The following is a 21,470-nucleotide window of genomic DNA, read 5'->3' on the forward strand; positions in this document are numbered from 1 at the left end:
TGCCATTTGCTCCCGTGGTTAAGTAAGTGTGTTCCTCTGTGAGAAAAAGCCAGAGAAAGCATTCAATTTCAACAACTACAAGAAAAATTTCAGTTTTATCTGCATTAACACTGTATTTCACCCAAAATAAACCTTTCATTTCATACAGTACCTAATAATCTAGGCTATCCAATGACTCGTGGAAACCCAATGAGGACTCAAAAAGTATGGATCAACAGCTAACCATAAGAAACCTTCCCATAGGGACCCATTGTAAAAACTTAGCCTCTAGGTTTAACTTCTCTCTGTTGTTGCTCTCTGGTTTTATTCAGCACAGTCTCACCCGCTTCACTGCAGTAGAGCGCCACCTCTGGGTGAAGATGCCTGCAGTCCACCTGCACCACTGTGTAAGCTAGGGGGGTGTCCAATCTTATCCAGAAAGGGCCGGTGTGTGTGCAGGTTGTTGTTTTAGCACAGGACTAAGACAGCTGATTCTACTCATCAAGGTCTTGATTAAAGACCATGATTAGTTCATTAGTATAATCAGGTGTGTTACTGCTGGGTTAAAACAAAAACCTGCACCCACGCCGGCCCTTTTAGGATAAGATTGGACACCTACAGACCCCCAGCACAAAACATTGGTATTCCAACTTTGGAGAAAATTAAAAAGAAATACAGGGATACAATTGTTTTTTGTTTTTTTTCAAAGTAGTTTTTTAGAAATAAAGAGCTTTACAGAATTGAGTCAAGATTTACATTTACAGAGAAGGAACCATGGCTGTTAGTGAAAGCCGAATTGTCATGTAAAAAAAAAAAAGATCTTTCTTTGATAAGACCTTTTACAATGTGCATCTCTGACAAAGAAATTACATTCATAATGTCAAAAAATGTAGCAATAGCCAGGTATATAAGTGAAATCACTGGTTACATTAAAAAAAGTAGAAAAGTAGAAGAAAAAGTAAAAAGCAGAAATATCACACATTAGTAGAATTCCATAAAAACACAAAACTGGTCTATATTTTGTAAAATATCCTAAAATGCAACAAAGATACCCTGCTCTCCCTCTAAACCAGTGGTCCCCAATCATGTGCCATGGGAGGGCTGCGAGTATGCAGGTTTTCATTATAACCAATCATTTGATCATGTTGATCTCACTAATTAACACACCTTCAATGAGAGAGGACACAACTAATTGGTGAACTCAGCAGGTGGAGTGAGTCGTTGGAATGAAAACCTTGGCCCTCCATGGCACAATTGGGTCCCCCTGCTCTAAACCAACGTATGTAGAAACAACTAAAAAATTTCCTTTACTTTTCAGTCAGAATTTATACCTCTAGTGGTACCTTCCGGTAGTACAGCACCAGGTTAATCTGTTACAAAAAAGCCGTCTCCAACGTCACCGCAAATACTGAAAAATGGTATCTAATCTGGTGCTGACCGGAATGTGAGGCCAGTGGTTAACACAGCTCATGCAGGAGGTAAATTCATAGACATACACACGCAAATTCACACAAAAATTTTAAATCTCTAATTACGCTCTACTTGCATAGCTCTGCGGAGAACTGAGGCTGAGCGGTTAGGCCGGAGGTACTAAAGGTGCTGTTTCATGAGCTCCACCATCTTGTTGTACATCTCCTGAGGGGCGTCCAGGCCCCAGATGAAGTCCAGGTGCTCCCAGTACGGGATGCGCTTGTGATAGACTAGGTTGGGGACCTGGTCGAGGAGCAGGTCCACGTCCTGGGGGTCAGCCAGCGTGTCGTGTCCCCCTGACCACAGAGCGGTGGGCACCTTCATGTCCTTCACGTAGTACAACGGCGGGGTCGACTGGAGAGAGTGGGACACATCAGACTGGAGACCAAGCAACAGGACTACAATACTTTAAGATACAATACAACATCTTGAATAGAAGGTGCAGGACAAAGGTTGGAATTACACCAGGAGTGGAGCAGACTCTTAGCAGAGGTTACAAGTGCGAGTCGCACTCATACCAAAAGCGTTCTTCCATGTGTGGTCCACAGGTGGGTTCTTGTGGGCTGCTCAGAAACTGCCTTTAGCAACATGGTTAACAATGCTTGCATGTTATTGTTAACATTGCCTTTGTTTCTAGTATTTTTGTTGAAATACTCATTTAACTGTTCAAAGTTTTTTTGGTTGTCCTTGGAAATTGAGTTGTACAACTCCCAGTGCTTTTCCACCTCAAAAATTAATCTTTTTCACTTTCCTGTAACTTTCACGCAACTTATTTACTTTTTTTAAAACAAGTTGTGTTGTGACTTGTGATTGGTTAATCTTTCGTCAACCCTTGAGGACCAACAGTATATGTGTTTATCCCTGTATTTAGGCTATGTACTGAAATAGCTACCGAGACATTTACAAAACATTCAGCACCCAACCAACACCCAATGTTCATTTAGAGATATTTTAAAAGCAGATGAGACGTATCATTTCTGTGATGACTATTGCTTCTTGCTTTTGTCACAGATAATATAGCCTATTATTACACCTCACCAACAATAAAGGGATGAGCGTAGGCTGCTCATCAAATACATGGACTAGTTCAGAGGTAGGCAAAGAGGGTTGCATCCATTTCTGGTTTTCATGCCAACTTCAAGCCTTAATTACTTAAATTAGCCCTAACAATTATGCCATTTTACATTTTGGCTACATTTCTTGATGAGCACATTAATTGCACACACAGACTGTTTCTGTGTACTCTACTGTACAAATGAACCATTGTTGGTGCATACAGCCACTTCGCTAATATACCCAGGGTAACTGGTGGAAACAAAAACTTGCATACACACTGGTCCTGGTCTAGCTTCTGTGGTAATACAACGCATTTCCAGAGAGCATTCTGTGAAATCAGCCCACCAGGTGCAGATAAATTAGGCTTTGACACTGAAGCTACGTGCTACATCTCCGGCCCCACCAGTTTGGACAGAAGCTGTAATCTGCTAACATGGAGGCTGAAAGAAAACTGGCACCACACGCACTGTCCGCTCCACTTATGCTGTAATTCCAGCCTAATGATGCATGTTTCCGTTTCAAGGCCCTAGTGTTGGCGTTTCAGGCTGCTAAGGGGACTGCCCCACCTTACATACAATCCCTGATCACTCCCTACTCCCCAGCTAGACCACTCCGGTCTGCGAGCTCTGGTCGCCTTACGGTTCCCTCTCTACGTGCACCTGGCGGTCGAGCTGCACGTTCACGCCTGTTTTCCGTTCTGGTTCCTCAGTGGTGGAATGACCTGCCTACCACTGTCAGAACAGCAGAATCCCTCCCCCTATTTCGACGCAGACTCAAAACCCACCTTTTCAAATTCTACCTTAGTCCTCCCTCCTGATTTCCCCTGCCCCTCCTTTCTGATATCCCTATCCTTGTCTAACCCCCCCCCCCCCCCCCCCCAAAAAAAAAAAAAAAAAAAAAAAAAAAGATTCTGATGACAACTTTGTTTAGAACAGCATTTCCTGTGTATTTTGCTAGTTTCTGGATGTGATGCTCTGACTTATGGTAGAACCTATGCACTTGTAAGTCGCTTTGGATTAAAAGCGTCTGCCAAATGACTAAAATGTAAAATGTAAATGCAGTGTTGATGCTTTTAAAATATGAAACACATACTATAGATAAGTAGGCTAGAGCATGTATAGTTAATAAACGCGTTGAGAATGTTAATGAGAAACATATGCAAATATGCTTAGTCATTATTCCAAGTAGTTTCATCTGTGGCCACGTGATGTACCACTAGAATGTGTATAAAAGATATTTCCCTGATTGTTTGGTGACACACTGCCTCCTGTTCGTAGATAAAATAAAATCTCTTGGTACTATAGAATTTGCTCATGCATCTTCAGTGCAGCTGAGATTTTCTGGGACCTAACATGCCCAATAACAGTGCCTGTGTGTTGTGGTGCCAACTGCTCGCTTGTATTTTCTGATGAGGGATACGTTCTACCAGTCCTACCTGGTTGTAATGTGCCATGTTCCCAGCTCTCCCATAGTCGAACGCCATTAGCTTCCCACGATGCACGGCCTGGAACAGGAAGTACATACAAATACCTTTTTAACACATGCCATACCAGGTCACTTGCAGTTCTTTCAGGGGTAGAGATTACGTGGGACATTCACTGATGGATTACAGGACTACTTCTCTGCAGTGAGTCACATTCGGTGATGATGTCTGCTTTGTGGAGCAGGTGCGATTACCCAGTCTAAGGTCGTCAAGGCTACAGCTGTGTGCCTGCTGCTACAGAACATGTAACATTTGCTTTGATGTCCTGCTCCAGGTGGAAACTGTTTGCTCTTACTCCTGTGAAGGGAGTGTTTTGAGTAGGCAAGATCTGCAGAGACACACCTACTTTCACAGTGGAATGCTGTAGATGAAGTGCTGGGTGTGTTCTTTTAGCGGCAGGGAAATATCGTGGAAGACGATTGCCAGACTGACAAACTTGCGTGCTAATTTGCATGCTTTTGTCTCTCACCAGCTCAAGTTTGCTCTGCCAACAAGTGTCAACCAATACATGAAAAACAAGTCCTTAACTTTCTCCATTGTCCTGACACAATCGCGAAACAGGAATCCCCTTAAGTGGAATTACATTTAATAAGTAAAAAAAACTTTGGGGAAAGTTTGGTGACAATAGATGTAAGGCATTAATTACTCAATCAATATGTGGGACCCCCTCCCCCACCTCTCCATGAAGAGAAATGGTAATTTAGGCAATTCAGTGCTACGAAAGACTACTGGGCACAGGTCCCACAGCCTGACTGAGAGCAGGGTATGAGGCGCGAGGAGTGAGAAGGTCAAAGGCCAGGACAGGGAAGCTGGGAGATTCATTTTCCACCCATCAGAAAAATGAATACGTTTGTTGCAGCTCTGAGCTTAATTACACAAGATGTGTCTGGGGTGGTGTGTGTGTTTGTGTATGTGGCGAAGGGCTGGGTTAAGGCTCCTTGCTGTGTGATCAGCGGTGATGTCTGACTCTGTCTGGCTCAGGAAATGGAATTCCAAGACATGATTAATGCCACTGGATTTTCAAAAAAAGATCAGTTACTCCTGCCCTCCCTCTTCTCCTCTCTTTTAGCAAATGAAATGAAAGCTTGCGGCTACAGACTGCATAAGTTGAACCAGGGGGGCACTGAACAGAATGCACACAGGGAGACTTGAGAGATGCAGTTCATCTGCAGGTACCTGAGACCAGTGAATCATGTTCTGGACGGATGTCCCAGCGGGGCAGTGAGTGGTGTACACAGGGGTGCGGGACTGGAAGACAGGAACGTGGCAAATCCACAAGTCAAACACATGCCAATACATGGCGGTTAAGTTCAGCAGGTTAAAAACTATGCTTTATATCATCTGTGGATTTTGATTAAGAGGTTGATATGGTAACAGGTTCAAAATTACAGAAAATATAAGATACGATCCAGCACTGATTACAGAACATATCATATAGTGATATGATATGTTCATAAAGATAACTGTCCATAACTATAATTGTATGTCTAATAAAATTCTGTAATGATGATTTCTTCTCTACTGTTTACAGATTTTTTTTAAATACAGAAGCATGAGGACTCCAGAGACAGGCGATATTCAATGTACCATGTTGAGGTTCTTCTCATCGAAACCACAAAGGATGAAGAAGATGTTCCCACACAGCTCACTTAGTGGTTCGTGGCTGCAGAACTTGGTGGCGAACCACTTGATTAGTTCACTCTGTGGAAAAAAGTCTTTCCTTCCAAAAAGGTCCTGTCAACAGAAACAGAGGGGTGATGTTCGCTAGTGATGGAACAAACTCAACTTCTCTGTTCTACACTCATGTTCCCACCACTGTCATCAGTCAATTTGAAATAAATGCAAGGAGACAAATACTTATAGGATTATCACTGTGCCATTTTAAATGCTACTTATTCAAAAAATAAAAACACTTGATTATTTACATTTTATATACACGTGTACATTTCATACTGGTTGTATGCCAAGCAGACACCTGTGCTACATTTCAGACAGTTGGACATTTTGCCCAACATCTCACCCATATGAGGAACTCTGGGAGGAACTTGAGTTTGGTCATGGGGCTCTCGGTATATGCCACAGTGGCGACTGGTGCCAAGCCAAAGAACATCTTGATTTTGCTGGCCAGTTCAGGCATGGTGGAAAAGGCTATGAAGGCTAAAAAAAAAAAAACACAGGGAGAGACTTGATGACTTCTGGAAACCCTGAGACTTGCGACATCACAGAAAGTTCAATGCAGGTGGTAGCCCTGATACTGTGGGTGGACTTTGAAATTGTGATTTGGTGCTGTGTCTTCCTGTTGCTAGGCAACACATGAAGAAAATGAATAGGTCGAAGTCAAGGAGGCTTGTCTTACCAACAAACACTGGTAAGCATAAGCCTCTGGATAATCAATGTTACCATGCAATGGGAGTGGCTTAAAATAGCTTAATAAGTACTGGATGCTATATCATACAGTATATACCATGTCAATGAAACGCAGCATTTAAAAGATTTAATGATGAATGATTTTTCACTAAAAAATTTCCCATGAATTGTATTTCTCAATACAGTAAATGAAAATAATTCCATCAAGCAAAAATAAATGTGACTCATCTTGGTCACATGCCCATTTATGACACAATCATTTCGGGGGAAGTGTTTTGCATATATGTATATGGATGGCATCGCAGAAATAGCATATTTATGCACCTCATGCACTGGATATGCAAAGCCAGGTAAAAGCACAGTAATCATGTTGGAAAAAGTGCTACTGCACTCTGTTTAATAAAGGCCAGACAGAAAATGGCCATTGATATGCTAAGGACAGAAATGTAAATATCTCTAGAGAAATACCACATGGCTTTTGACAGTTTAACTAGCACCTCATGTGAAATCTATCATTCTGTGTATTGGAGACAACAAACATGGTGTTTATAGGTGAAGGTTAATGTCTGACAAACCCCTGGATTTCACTGAGGAAGTTAGAAATGGATTTGACTTCAACCAGGTGTAGGATATTAAATATCTGATAAAATACTACTTGAGAAACTTTGTCTCAAAATGAAGTCAGTGGAAATGACAAGCGTTATTTCCAAGTTGGTTTGAACCTGGCAGCAGAGAAGAGCACAATGAGGTATCTCATCTGAGCAAAGTAGAATGGGAAATGATGTCACACAAGGATCAGTGTTGGGACATCTGCTTTCAGTAGCTTATTACATTTACAAATTATACAATACTTGGGGTTGAGGAAACAGTTTGAATCCTAATAAAAAAGAATTCTGATCCAGAAAGATTTAAACACAAACCGTAAACAGAAATCTGACAAACGACATTCAACATAGCTAAAAAAAAAATCTAAAAGACAATTAAAGACAGGATTATTTAATGGAAGGAACAAATTGATAATGTGTTCAGTTAGAAAGAAAGATGGTGAGCAGCAGCTGATCAAAGCCTCTCAAGATCTGGACAATGTGCTGTAGCTGTAGGGAAAGGGGCCAACAGAATTCAGGGATACAAAGCAAAAGGCAATGGATATAAATCAGTGGAGGTTATACCGATGTTACACAACATCGCCTTAGTGAGAGCACACACCGCTGTGCAGTTCTGGGCACTACAGGGAAGGGAGATATATAGCTCTGGAAAAAGTACAAACTACAGCAACTAAACGGATTCCTGGTATGAAATGCAGGAGTTATGAGGAACGACTTCAGAGGCTGAGTCTTTTCAGGCTTAGCAAAAAGGAGTCTTACCGATGGTGGTGCCCTGGGAGTGACCAACATAGTAGATCTGCTCCTGGGACGTGGTCTTGGTGATGTAGTTTATCACAGCTGGAAGGTCTTTCTGTGCCATCTCATCATAGCTATGGCACACAGAGAGCAACATTCAGTTTACACCTGCCTGACACTTTTTCATCGAAATAAGCACATTCACTTAGCTGATAACAACATTGCTGTGTTGCAAAGTAACCTACAGGAAACAAACCCTTTACCCAGTCATGCACCATAGGTCCAAGTCATACCATACCATGATATACCATATACCACTGGTAGCAGACAGGCCGAAAGGTAGAACTACAACCATAGCTTTAAAAAAAAAAAAAAAAATGATTACAGAGTAAATGGCACTGCGGTCTGGGTACCTGAACTCCCAGTAGGCATCGTGGCGTGGGTCCAGTTTGACGTGCTTCCTGGACCAGGTGTTCCCTCGGCTGTTCCCAATCCACACGTCAAAGCCAGCATCCGCCAGGATGAAGCCCAGGCTCCCGTTAGGCATGTTGGTCACCCAGTTGCTCCCGGCGGCTAACAGGCCATGCTGGAGGAAGACCACAGGCCTGGGAACTGCAAAGCAACATGGGAAACAATACAGGATTCAGCTCAGGTTGAGTACAATGACACAGGCAATGACCTCCCAGGCAGAGATGGTTGAGCTAATCGTTTAATTGACACGTCTGTACAGCATCAAGCAGTATACCCTCAGTGAGCACTTCATTAGGTATTAAGACTTATTTTTTAGACTTATTGGTCTTCTGCTGCTGTAGCCTATCCACTTAGATGTTTGATGCATTGTGTTCAGAGATGCTCTTCTGCATACCACATTTGTAGTGTGTGGTTATTTGTGTTACTGTCACCTTCCTGTCAGCCTCGACCAGTCTGGCCCTTCTCCTCTGACCTCTCTCTTTAACACGTTTCTGCCCTTAGAACTGCTGCTTACTGGATGTTTTTGGTTTTTCACACCATTCTCTGTAAACTCTAGAGACTGTTGTGCATAAAAATCCCAGGAGATCAGAAATTTCTGAGATATTCAAACAACCCTGTCTGGCACCAAGAATCATCCCACAGTCAAAGTCACTTCAATCACATTTCCTCCCTATTCTGACATTTGGTCTGAAAAACAGCTGAACCTCTTGACCTTGATGTCTGGCTGCTTTCATGCATTCAGTTGCTGCCACATGATTGGCTGATTAAATATTTACATTAACAAGCTGGTGAACAAGGTCTGCCGAATAAAGTGGTCACCCAGTGTAGGTCTACTCTTCCTGTACTGAAATAATACAGAAATATCTGCCATGCTCTTACTGCTTTTACTGTATCTATGACCTACTTTCCACAGTCTGAAAGGGGAAAAAAAGCGAAAGCACAACCGTTTGAGGCAAAGACTTGAGCAGAGACTGATAAACCTCCTTTAAGCACTTCATTGTCAGAGACGATATCTATTTAGCCACCAGATGGCGCAAAACCACTATGTGATCTCAGGCTCAGCTGCCGAGAAGCTTCTCTCTCGTCTTTTTCTTTTTTTTTGGAACTTTATCGCTCCAATCCGTCAGAGACAGGATGTGCGCTGCGTCTTTCCAGTAAAACAAACAGTCCTGTGAGCGACTGGATTGTTTCACCTCATACCAGGCCCCCTGCCCATCCCCCCGACACAGGCCTGGTGAAACTGTAGGACCTGTGTGTTACTGAAGGTCGAGTTCTGCAGCTACAGTGATTGCACTATAATTCAGAACAGTGTTGCTGGGAGGTGAAGTTTGGAATCTGCCATTTTTAAATAAAAATGTTTTCTAAGTTTAAGGTTTCCCCCAAATTACCTCTTTACAGTGGTGTTTGCCTGTGCAACAAATGTCTTCTTCAAAGGAACCACCGTCTGACATGTTAGTTTTGTGTGTGTGTGTGTGTGTGTGTGTGCATGTGTACTGCATGTGCATATGGGGAGGTGGTTTCAACCTCATGCGAGATATATAAAAACCTCATGGGAGATAAGAGACCTCCAAAAACGAAATACGCCTTAAGCCAAGTACAGCACTTCACCTCTGTAATGAAAATAACCCTACTTCAACTGAGGCATACATGGGATTACTTTTATATTCCATTTAAAATGTGTCTATCGTTGTTCTATGATAAAATAAAAATGTGGAAATTTGATCAGTTAAACAAACCATGCATCTATAAAGCAAGCTTTTATTGGCCTGCTTTTTCACCTCCTCAAATGAATCACTTTTCCTGGAGTTTATTTTCTAATGCTTGCTGCCATTTTCCAGAAAAAATAACCCCAACCTTAAGATCTTATCAGGCATTCAAGATAAATCATAACCATACGAAGAAACAACCGAGCCGTTTGAAGAAAGAGCATGAAGATAAGGCTGTTTTCTGCACTTGGACATGAAACAGACCATCAAAGCCATTTTAGGGTTTCCTTTAAGGTCAAAGCTCATTCGGGACGCAGAAAGCAAAACACCACTCATTTTTTAAGGGCACGTTATTAATGTAAAGGACCGTTTATAAAAATAGTTATGAGATAAACCAATGCAATAATATGGACGGATACTTAGTGGTACAGACAGTTTCCCCTGTGAATTTAATAACTGGGACACAGAGTAATGAGGTGTTTCCATCCTGGATCCAGACACGCGACTGAATGCTCGAGTGATCCGAAGACATCCAGCGAAAACAAGCTGCTTGACGGGTGTTTACTTATTAATTGTGTATCAGAATATATCACGGAGACTCACCACTCAGTCTTCAGGTCTACAATACAGGTATTCTTAAAAAGCTTTTAAATCATAAACCAGCGCCTGCTCGATGAAGCACTTCTCATGCCAAACTAATCTCATTATTCAACACCAAGCATAATTAACATTTGAAATTAGACACGTTTTGAAACTCAGGGGTCCTGGTGAACTACTCTGCAGAAAATAACGAGAATGCGGCCAAAGTGCAGAGTCTGCTTACAGGGGGGGGGATTTGTGTCAGAAGAATGTGTTCACATGCACAAATACCCAAGGAGCTATGCCGCAGAGAGGGGTGGGAACCTGGGGGGGGTGGGAACCTGGGGGGGGGGGGTGTACCGGGGTGGCTTTGCAGACCCGATTAGGCCCTGGTGCAGAAATCACTCCCCTCGTAAATGAAACATAAGGAGCACAAAAGAGAGGAAACTAAACCCCAATTTGGGGAGGTTCAAGCCGGAGAGGATCTGCGTCTGGCTGAGGCCGGCACGGACCCAGAAAAAAACACCACCTTCAGTAAACACCAGTCCACAGCCTCGCGTACAATAGCACACATTACACAATCACACGTTTGGGGGAAAAAACCCCAATTTTCCAATAATGTAAAGCAGTAAAGGCTGGTCAACCCTGTTCCAGGAGACCTGCTCTCCTGAGGGTTTTATTTTCAACCCTATGTGGCAGGCCTAATTCTACTAATTTGCAGCACAACAAGATCTCTAGTGGTTCAATAAGGTGTGCTTTGTTAGGGTTGGAGTCAGAACCTACATGATAGATCTCCAGGAACAGAGTGGAGTGTTGGGCAGCCCTGCTGTAAAAGAGGTTCTCACATCTCCCACCCAGAGCTAGGAGCAGATAGATAGCCGTCAAGATGAATTTTAATGAATGACATGGCATGCGGTACCTGACAGTGACTCATGCTCTCTGCTGACCTCACACTCCACGCAGGGTGAACTTTCCCCCTGTGACAATCTGCCCTTCCTGTTTCCGGCATCACTGGGCATCTACTTCCCCCAGCAGAGAAACAGGCCTGGAAAGACCTTCAGTCTCACACCTCAAAACCCGCCTTACCTTCGGTGAGATTATGTAAATCCACACTGGGCCAGCCATGTTCTATGTCTCAGGTTACTCCTGTCAGAAAAGCTGAACATCTGTTTAGCAAAGTTAAGCCCCAGGTGACAGCTATGAATATTACATCTGCTCGAGTGTGCTCTCGCACCAGGTAAAATCTTTATATCCAAAAGGCACGGTGAGGGAAGCTACTGACTTGTATTATAATGACTATGTAAATAATTGATGGTTCTACGCTAAGGTTGTGTTTAGCTGTGGCTCATTCACTATTGACTGAAAATATGGAATTCAAAAAGATATTTCACAGATCAGATCAATACAAAGTCCTCTAGAAGAGCATGCCACAGCAATCTCATACCTGGGAAGTGCATGCAATATTAAATAACCATCAAATACCGCTTTCATATGACACCGTTTTCATTTACCGCGTAAATATTGTCTTACATTTCACAAAATACTAGGATGAAAATGTTTGCCAGTCAGATGACCACGAGCAATCTTCTTACAACTGAAGCATGTTGTCCTGAAGCTCATTAATACAGAATGAAACCCATCTATTGACAATGAGGGTCAGGGGTCAGGGGGCAGGCTGTGCCTCCAGCCCGCTAACATCCAAAACCAGACTGGTCCGTTTAACTATTCAGGGTCACTAATCCAGAGACTCCCTCCCTCACTGGTATAATGTGAGTGTTTGCTTTTGTGGCCTCCCTGGGGGACCATACAGGGTCAGCACTTCAGGTCCTGCTCAGCACCGTGCCCTTTCCTCCAGTGCACCTATGAGAAAAGGGGCTTAGCAAAGCTTTCTGGGAAGGAGGGACCCGTTTCCTTTCCGTATTGCCTGGTGAGCACATTATTGCTAAGCACTCGAACGCATAAGAATGAGTCACACCACTGAAGGCCACTGGCTGTAATGCCTATGGCTTCTACTCTTTCATCAAGAGCAAATTATACAATACATAATATGCATTACACATGCACACATTCACACTTGTACACCTACACATCACCATTACAAAGAGAAACAGCTCAGCTCTCGTACAAGGCCCGTAGCATGCAGATAACAGTAACTGGCTTGCAGGCTAGTAGAGCTGGTGGCACGGTGGTGTTTAAAGAAGTAGAGGAATTTGTTATTCCAAATTGCCAGGAAAAATAAAGTGTGGGGGAGAAAAACAAATCTCCCAGAATGTATCAGCAGCACCTGGAATTCTGCAGGATGGACGTGACAGCATTCTACCATTAGAAAGCCACTCAACGGTGATCGCTCACAATCACCAAGTAGTGATTAGCATCGACCTTTCCATCTAAGGGGTGAGTGTACCCAAATCATGCCGTTAAGTTCCAGCCCACAAGGTGCCCTTCACTGTTGGAATGAAGCACTCAGGCCTGTAGGCTTCTTAACACGCACGCCACATGATCACACGTCCTTTTGTCAAGAACTCTGTGCGGGCTGATTCATCTGCTAATATCACATTCCTCCCCAGCTCAGCAGCTTGTTCCCTGTGCTCTTTCCACCAGGTTTAATGAGTAGTTTGTACACAGGTATCCTGCCCTGTAGAGCTCTCAATGTACCCTTGTTGATTAAAGGAATGTTTCAGTCAGCGCCTCTGACCACAACCACCCTTTACTGATGCAGTCTTTCCTTCAGAGTTCCATGACGACATCACCCCAGATGCTGTTCCCTGTGACGCATCAGCTGCTCTGCCTCCTTCAATGAAACCCCCACCTAACAATCATCCCTCTTTCAAAGTCGCCAAGCTCTCGTATTCTTGCCATGATATCCACAAATATTCTGTACTTAACCATGCCTGTCGAGGCATGGACCCAACCCAAATTATCCATTTAATTACCATAGAAACCACACCTGTATCGAAGCACCTGCTTTCAATATTCTTGCTACTCACTTTTCCAAGTATTTCCACCGTTCACTCGATAAAAACACTCTGTCTGGATAGTTATTTTTGACACTCTGCAATGAGGAGTCAACATTAAAATCGGTTTGGTTTTTCTCCCGAGCATATAATTTTTTTTAATCAAGGTCGTTCTGGAAAACCGAAAAACCTTTTGGAGAATGTAACAGATGTAACATACTGAAAATACAGACTATGTATATTCAACCTAAACAAATACCGTTCTGCAGTTCAGGAGGCAGCGTTTAATTTCCTTTCATGGGCTTGTTTTTATCCTGACTACTTGAAAAGGAATGACGCTACCTTGAAAACATAAGTGGAATGCTGAATCTGATTACTCCAAATTGCTAAAGTAAATGACTGACAGTGATGCAGCAGTGTAAATGAGGAAGACACGCTGATGGTTGAATTTGGGATAAGCGGTCCCAGATGAGACGCACCATCAGATGGCTTGCTCTCCGTGCCGTGGGGGATCCTGTTGACGCTCAGGATGTAGCCGTCCTCGGTGACCACCTCGTGCTCCTGAGACGGGTAGCCCCAGAACGAGATGATCTCACTCTGCGGAAACACAGGCAGTGAGCAGATAAGACACCTGGACCGGATCAAAGGTGAGCGGGGGTGGGGAATCTGGACTACGGACATCCCGATATAAATATATAGCGGCTTCACTTTTTGCACACTTTATTGTGTTGTAGATTTAATTTTAAATGGATAAAATAGCCATTTTTGCCCATCAATCTACACTCAATAGCCCATAATGACTAAGTGAAAACATATTTTTGACATTATTGCAAATTTCCAGGTGACAGCACGGATCTTTCACAAGGGGCAAAGTGGTGCAAAACTAATACATGAACACAAACACAAGCACATAGTAAACAAAATGCAAGTGAACCAGGTCACAGTGAGGCTACAGTCTCCTCCTGTAATCCCTTTCATGCTTAATGGTTTGTTTCTCGCTCTCTTTTTCCAAAAAGACTTTCAGATCAGCTGAGTAAGAGTCACGATGTGCACAGAAATTCTAAATCCTCCTATTGGTTCTGCCGTGGACTCGACTCTACGGCAAATTAGCTTTAAAACAGAAAAAACTTTTCGTTAAGACGCTCGCTTCCACAGAAATAATTAGCTGCTTGTCATTTCGGGAATCCATTTTTCCCCCAGCGCAGAATCACTTTTCCCCTCCTAGATATGGAATAAATTCTAATCAGAAACTTCAAAGGAAATGTGTAAGCTTGTTGGTCCCAGCCACGCTGTGCAATCTATCCATGCATAATTAAAAGAGCTGCAATTTCCCACTCCCCCTGGGCTCGCAGTCCACACAATCTACTGTGGGCCACTTAAGGATAAGCCCATCTCTGCTTCAACAAACATGGAGAGAGTTGTGGGAGGGGGGGGGGGGGGGGGGGTGGGTCTGCTAATTCTCACAGGAGCATGACTGCATTACTATGAGGAGTGAGCAGGGCGCCCTTCACTGCAGAAAGGTCTGTTTTAGTCTTGTAATAGGACTTGAAATCTTTTTTTTTTCTTCTCTCAAGTAGAAAATAATTGCTTGTTTTCAGGTGCTGTTTGCTTGACAAGTGACATCTCACTGGAAATATTTTAGTCCCATTTAGCAAAAAAGTAATAGAAGTAAGATTTGAAGACTAAAATGTTTAAAAATGTGTTGACATGGACTTTGAGATGTTATTTCTGGCAGTGTTTCAATCTAACCTCAACCTGTCGAAACTTTTGTGCAAGCTCCATTTAAAAAAAAGAATGAAACCACTTTGTTTAAGGAACTGAAAATATAACATTTGCATACATATGAAGAAGAATGTTACTTGTGGATAAACTGAAGAGATATTACAATTAATAAATATCCAGAACCAGTGGGTCATTATCTTGCAGTATTACAATAATATATTTAAAATATAAAATAAATATTATTATTATTATCAGAATTCAATCATCACTATTTTAATACATTTTTTTTTACTTTGAGGAAAACAGCAGAATCCATACCAAGACACTGATGGAGGTACAGCTCTGAACAGGCTGCAATTAAAATTCCAAAATAAATACCTGAAAAGCATAGTGTAAATTGTACTAATCTAACCAATGCCAGTATCTGCCTACTTGCGTTAGTTTGGAATCTGAACCATGTTTGTTTTTCTTCACAGAAATGCATATTTTTATAGGACGCCTTTCATGAGCTTATCACTCAAACCCACACAACATATTATCAGTGTGCAGAGTGACTGCGGTTCACCATAAACTGATAGCATTAGTCACATGCCATGCCACAAGTCCACACCATTTCATATATCGTACTGTATGTGCTGTCTAGCTGAAAGTAAAATAAAAACAGCACTTAACACAAAATGCAAACTCAAAAGACAAGACTGTCGTTTACAGAGAAAAGGGAACGTTTGAAAGAAACAGAAATAAAATGTTTTGTGTCAATATCACTTCCTCCTGGCCGCCCTCTCCTCACCCACCCCACCGCCTTCTCCAGTCATGTGCTTCCTCCCTGGATATTACACGTTGTCATGGGAAAGGAAGGGGCAAAGGCCAAAATGCCGACCACAAAAGCAGAACTCTCCACATGAATATCCTTTTCCTCCTGAAAACATTGCTATTTGTGCATGTGGAGGCAGGAAGTGGGTTACATGATGTAGTTATATAACCGATACTGATATTGTTGAAACAATTGAACAATTTTGGCTACATTCTGTACAAGGCCGAGTATTACTATGTGCGTGGTTACTATGGTTACTATGCAGTTTATCTTTACTCATACATTTACATAAATAATACGGTATTACTTGAATAAATAGAATCTAAGCAGACTGATTTAAAAAATCTAATATTAATATCCAGTGTTACTTTAGAATGTATTCACTAGTTTAGTGAATTTCTTTGTGTTGAACAAAACTTTTCTGCTCCTGTTCACAGCTGAAAAACAATGGTAGAATGGTTACCTTTCAAGCAGCTGATCAGGTTAAATTCTCTTTGGGGCTGCACTGTGGTATAAAATATTTAGGGAACTCGACAACCTCATCAGAGGTTGCTGTTTCTAACTCAGGTTGTTCTGTTCCCAGGGGGACACTGCCTTTGTGCCCTTCAGCAAGGTACTTAACCTGATCTGCTTCAGTAAATACCCAGCTGAGACCAGCTTCACACTGAGATTAAGCTTAGTCCTATACTAAATTGAGTTTTGTATGGAGAATCTCCATTCAGAATAGAATTGTCTAGGATTAGGCTAATCTGTGTCTGGGAAACTGGCCCTGGGAAACTTATGTTTAAAAATTAAACTATACGAGCTGCCCTTCACAAGACTGTCTGCTACTGTAAGTTCCTGAAACAATTGTTATGTCCCGCAAAGGTTTAAAACCTGTGAATTGTCCCAGCTGCATTTCCTTCAAGATACAGGTTGGGCATCTCCAGTAACAGTATGACATCCCTATTTAAAAGAAAGACATGAGTTCTGTCTCAGCCACATGACGGAGTTGTTTTTCCACAGCGGTGGTCAATGAGATGATCAGCTTAACTTCCTGTACACGAAGTGTTGCAGTAAAGAGCACAACAGTCAGCAGTTCAAAACCACTGTGTTTTCAACTGACCTGTGTGATTATATTTTGCACTAGTCGAGGTTGGACTTACGATGTTCATGTTGACTTCAGGGTCCAGTTGTGGTGGACAGTATAGGGCTGTTGTGTCCCTCATCACAGCAGTCTGACACTGGACTGCTCCTTGGACAAGGAAGGCCACGCACAGAAGTAACCATGCCATCTCCACCCTGAAAATCGATCAAAATGCATCCATTACAATCCCTAAGACTCTCCGCCATGCAAATCATAAAATACTTTCATTGGCTGCTTTCTTCGTTTCTTATCTATATGGACATCCAGGTACTCTGCTACCTTCACTACAGTCAGTTTTAAATGAGGTCATTTTACAGCAGAGATCATCTACAGCATTAATACAGTGGGCATACAGTTGCTCAGTAAATAAGTATATATGTGGAGAGTGCAAGTAAATACAATACACCAAACTGATGTACAAAATATATTCATAATAAATACATACAAACTTGAACACACCGGAGAAAACAGCTTAGTAAGGCTAAGGCAAAGCAGTCTAGACAACCCTAAGTTTAATAAGGCTCCATCCAACATCACAATACAACTTTCGCCAGTGGAATAATATCTTCAAGTGTCATTTTTAAACCATAAATATGAAAGCAACTAAGGTCACTCTATGTAAGCCTAATACAAGTTAGGTATATAAACCTACCCAACTATTAATGAATAAAAATCACTATCACAATCATCACCTGTGGGTCAGTTAATGTTTGAGATGGTGTAATACTGGAATGTCAATATTGCGCTAAGAATAAACAGCTTAGAAAGATGAGTTCAAACCATATATTTCCCAAGTAGTTTTCATATAATTAAAGATACCAATTATGATTGAAAAAGCTCTTTCTCATAAAGTAGGACTCTTCTGTGTTGCATTTTAACTGCATTGTACTTCAGTGAAGCTACAAGCTGCAATAATGTTTTGGAAAGGAATTGCTCAGGGTATTGACTGAAATCCAGATAGCATGAATAAGTCACATCCAGCATATCGCAACTAAAGAACTAGAGGCAACTTGGCGGCCTACAATGAAACTACAGGTACGGTAAAAGCAGGAACGTCTTTCTAAATGAAGAACATGAATTGTAAAAACATTTCATTGGCTATAATATGGCTAATCTTTTTGCTAGCTAGCTAATTCCTTTCAGTTAACCACTGACAGGTTCGAATATTGACAGCACATAAACAAAGCTCTGATCTTATTTCTCTGCTGATTTTTAAACTACTGACCTGAACTTGCTTTTAATTCTCTGCTAACATTATCAAACGTAAACATTGCCCTACTTCTCTTGAATTGATCACAAATGTAAACTCCGATAACGATTAATCAAGCGCAAGAACGAAAATAAACTGACTTTTGTATGTAGTCTGAACTTGGGTTGTTATAATTTCCCTACTTGTATCTTATTGCACCCATAAAATTGGTAAATAGAATTGGTACATTCATTCACTCGAAAGGTGAAAAACTCCACTTACCTCTCGCGATCTCCCTTGTAGAATCAAGTGATCTCTCGACTACAAAACAAGGCAGCTAAACGGAGCCCCGCCCACTGCTACCCGTGGTCTGTTCCTAGGTTCTCATTGCGTTCAAACGGTTCGATTGAAAATTAGCTGGCTAAAGTTAATTGTTACATAATATGACATTGTTTCTCCCTTAATGTTATGGGCATTATTAGGATGTTTTCACAAAGTAAGAGTCACAAAGAACATGACTGTTGAAAATAATAGGACCGATTCATTGTGCGTGATGATGAAATGCGCTTGCTAGCTACCACTTTTGAGCACTCAAAATAAGACGTAATCTATCGTTTGCGATCATTGAACACGGAAAATTGCACAGCAAAATCGGTTAACGGGAACATTTCCAAATATATATAGATATATATTTAAACCATATTCCAAAGCATTTTAGTTGTATTTTAGACCTAGCCTTTGGTATAAAATATTTCCTGACATGACCATATTGTTAACAAAGGGGTTGTTTTGGTCGGCCAACATTCGACCCTTCGTTGTATAATTTTGAAGGGTCAAAGTTCAACTCGTTTCAAAGGCAAACCGGCGGTGGTCATGTCAAATCGCGAGAGCAGTTACCCAACTTAGCTAACTACATTGTGTATGCAGTGTATTTGTATGTTTTCGACAATGTCACGAGTGCTTATAGTTGGTGCGGGTCTCACGGGCAGTGTATGCGCTTGTCTTCTCCGAAGAGAAATGCCAAATAAAGTAAAAATTGTTGTGTGGGATAAATCGCGGGGAGCAGGTTAGTCTCCTTTGCTTGCTAGCAAAGCAGCTTGGCGGAATGAAACAGGCTAAGCATACAGTGAGCTATCGGTTTACTAATATAGATAGCTAACTTATCTGACTAACTATCTGACCGTTTGAAAAGTCACTTGATTCAGTCACGTTGGCTATCCGGCTCGAAACGTAGATAACTTGTCTACCTAGCAACATCAGCATGCCAGCAATTCAAATATGTAACGTTATTTGTTTGTCATTGGTAATGTGTGACCATTGACATTGCATGACAGAGAACCTGGCTACGCATGCTTGGAAAGAATGAACCCTACTGTGATTTCAAAAGAGCTAAATAACCAAAATGTGTTCACAAAATACCGATATTATTAGTAATGAGTAATATAAAAAAATGCTATGTTATGGCGAGAATCCCTCAGGGAGAGAAGCTGGTCCAAGACTCGCAAGCTTGCTTAAAAACTGAAAAGTAACGGTAAAGTGTTCCCTAGTTTTATGCATTCCTGGGATTTTAACTGTCCTTCCCACGGGAAAAAGTTTTAATCTGAAAAAAATTAAAGAAACAGACACGTAGATAAGTGGGATGCACATATGACATACTGCGTTGAAAAAAAAAAAAAAAAAACGTGTCACGTGAAAGGGAAAAAAGTGGGAGATTGCACGCTTTGCCTCCTGAGTAAAATAATCACTTTGTGCTGCAGGGGGAAGGATGTCCACGAGCAGGAGCCCCAGTAACGGCGCCTGCACAGCAGACCTTGGTGCTCAGTACATAAGTGCTACGCCGTTCTACGCCCAAGTACATCACAGGTATTCTGTCAGTGTTTCAAATTCAAATGTCAAATTCAGGAATTATTATGGATATAACACTTGTCACTCAATTGTCAAGGTCTACATACTGAAGTTTGCAGCCTCCAGACAAGTAGTGGATGCTGGAGAAATTTAAATAATAGCTGCAGTCCAATTCGATCACTACATTGATTTGTGATGTGTCATACTCATTCTTGGTTAAATATTGCTGCACAAAACATCACAGAGTCACTGTTTCTTGCATTGTGAATTAATCACTATGTTATTGAAAGCTAATGTTGCTATATGTGAATGAAGAATCAATATTACCAATCGATCAGTACCTTCGATGCTAAAGGTTAATATTTGTAAAGCGTTGAATCTATGTAATTTACTGTGTCTTTTTGATCTTGCAATATCATTGATGGTCCATAAAAAGGCTTTCAAACTGATATGTGTTTCTGATATAACAGATATAAGGAAGTTTGTGGTCTTATATAAACACTGTCGCCTGCTCATAGCATTCAAAACACATCAGGATTTTATGTGTTTTAATGAGTGTTTTTTCAATTTCTGGAGGCAGGAATATTAGAAAATTATATACTCTATCTCTATTGTTTTATATTACAGAAAATATACCCCTGCCCCATCAATTATTATTCTTTATCCCAAAAGGCAAGAAGTTGACCCAGGAACCTCAAGGTGCCTACACACAGTCCTTAGTCTGTAATCTTTATCATATTTTCAAACTTGACTACAGAACATTGTTGCTGGAACTACCATTTTGGTCTCTCTCACTGCTGTCACAGACATTTATCTGGCCTAAGTTTAATCTCTGAAATATGTTCCCCTGCTTTGCCTGGAAGTTGTAATTTTGCAGTCATACTGTAAGTTTATGTATTTCTTGTACATTTTCTATTACCACCTTCAAAATGGCAACGCTCCAGTGAATCCTGCAGGGGGTGCTGAAATTGGTACATCATGCCCCATTTTAGTCTTGAAAATGCTTCCTTGAAACAATAGCAGAAAATGGTGTGCATAAGTAGCATCTGATGAAAGTGTCTGTCACAAAAGTTAATTTAATAAAGTATATTTTAATAGAGTATATTTTACTCAAGTGATTGCAGTCTCAAAGGAACTCTCTTATTTCACTATAGCACTAGTTAGGGATGACAGGTCACACCATGTAACCTTCACATCTTTTCATCAGTTTTGTAAGTATTAAACACAGTTTTAAAAGTCAGACTTTTCTGTTGTTTCATCTGCATGTTATGTGTGCTAATACCCAGCCCTCTTTCAGTGCATTTATAGGTGGAAGTGGTGAGTCACGGAGGGAGTCTGTGTGCAACAACAGAATCTGTATCTCATCCTT

At 41.4% G+C, this 21,470-nt stretch overlaps 2 protein-coding genes across 6 annotated transcripts in view; one reads left to right on the forward strand and one right to left on the reverse strand.

Annotated features, from left to right (window-relative positions):
- Nucleotides 1–665: 665 nt before the first annotated feature.
- lipf (lipase, gastric) lies at nucleotides 666–18,650 on the reverse strand. Its single transcript, XM_061227473.1, has 10 exons — nucleotides 18,539–18,650; nucleotides 17,087–17,222; nucleotides 13,885–14,002; nucleotides 8,109–8,307; nucleotides 7,720–7,829; nucleotides 6,009–6,145; nucleotides 5,576–5,722; nucleotides 5,165–5,236; nucleotides 3,941–4,009; nucleotides 666–1,803 (listed from the first exon to the last, which is right to left on the reverse strand). Exons 2-10 carry the CDS (start codon nucleotides 17,213–17,215, stop codon nucleotides 1,570–1,572), a joined length of 1,215 nt encoding a protein of 404 aa, XP_061083457.1. The 5' UTR covers nucleotides 17,216–17,222; nucleotides 18,539–18,650; the 3' UTR covers nucleotides 666–1,569.
- rnls (renalase, FAD-dependent amine oxidase) overlaps nucleotides 18,620–21,470 on the forward strand; it is a 40,826-nt gene continuing 37,975 nt past the window's right edge. For 3 of the 5 annotated variants that reach the window (XM_061227525.1, XM_061227485.1, XM_061227494.1), the window contains exons 1-2: nucleotides 19,118–19,322; nucleotides 20,014–20,119. In XM_061227525.1, coding sequence (XP_061083509.1) covers nucleotides 19,178–19,322; nucleotides 20,014–20,119 — 251 coding nt within the window. In that variant the 5' untranslated portion in view covers nucleotides 19,118–19,177. Of the gene's footprint in view, nucleotides 18,753–19,100; nucleotides 19,323–20,013; nucleotides 20,120–21,470 lie in introns of those variants that run through there. The other 2 variants (XM_061227505.1, XM_061227513.1) reach the window with 2 other exon arrangements.

The sequence above is a fragment of the Conger conger genome, chromosome 2 (assembly GCF_963514075.1).
Source record: "Conger conger chromosome 2, fConCon1.1, whole genome shotgun sequence".
Classification (NCBI taxonomy): domain Eukaryota; kingdom Metazoa; phylum Chordata; class Actinopteri; order Anguilliformes; family Congridae; genus Conger; species Conger conger.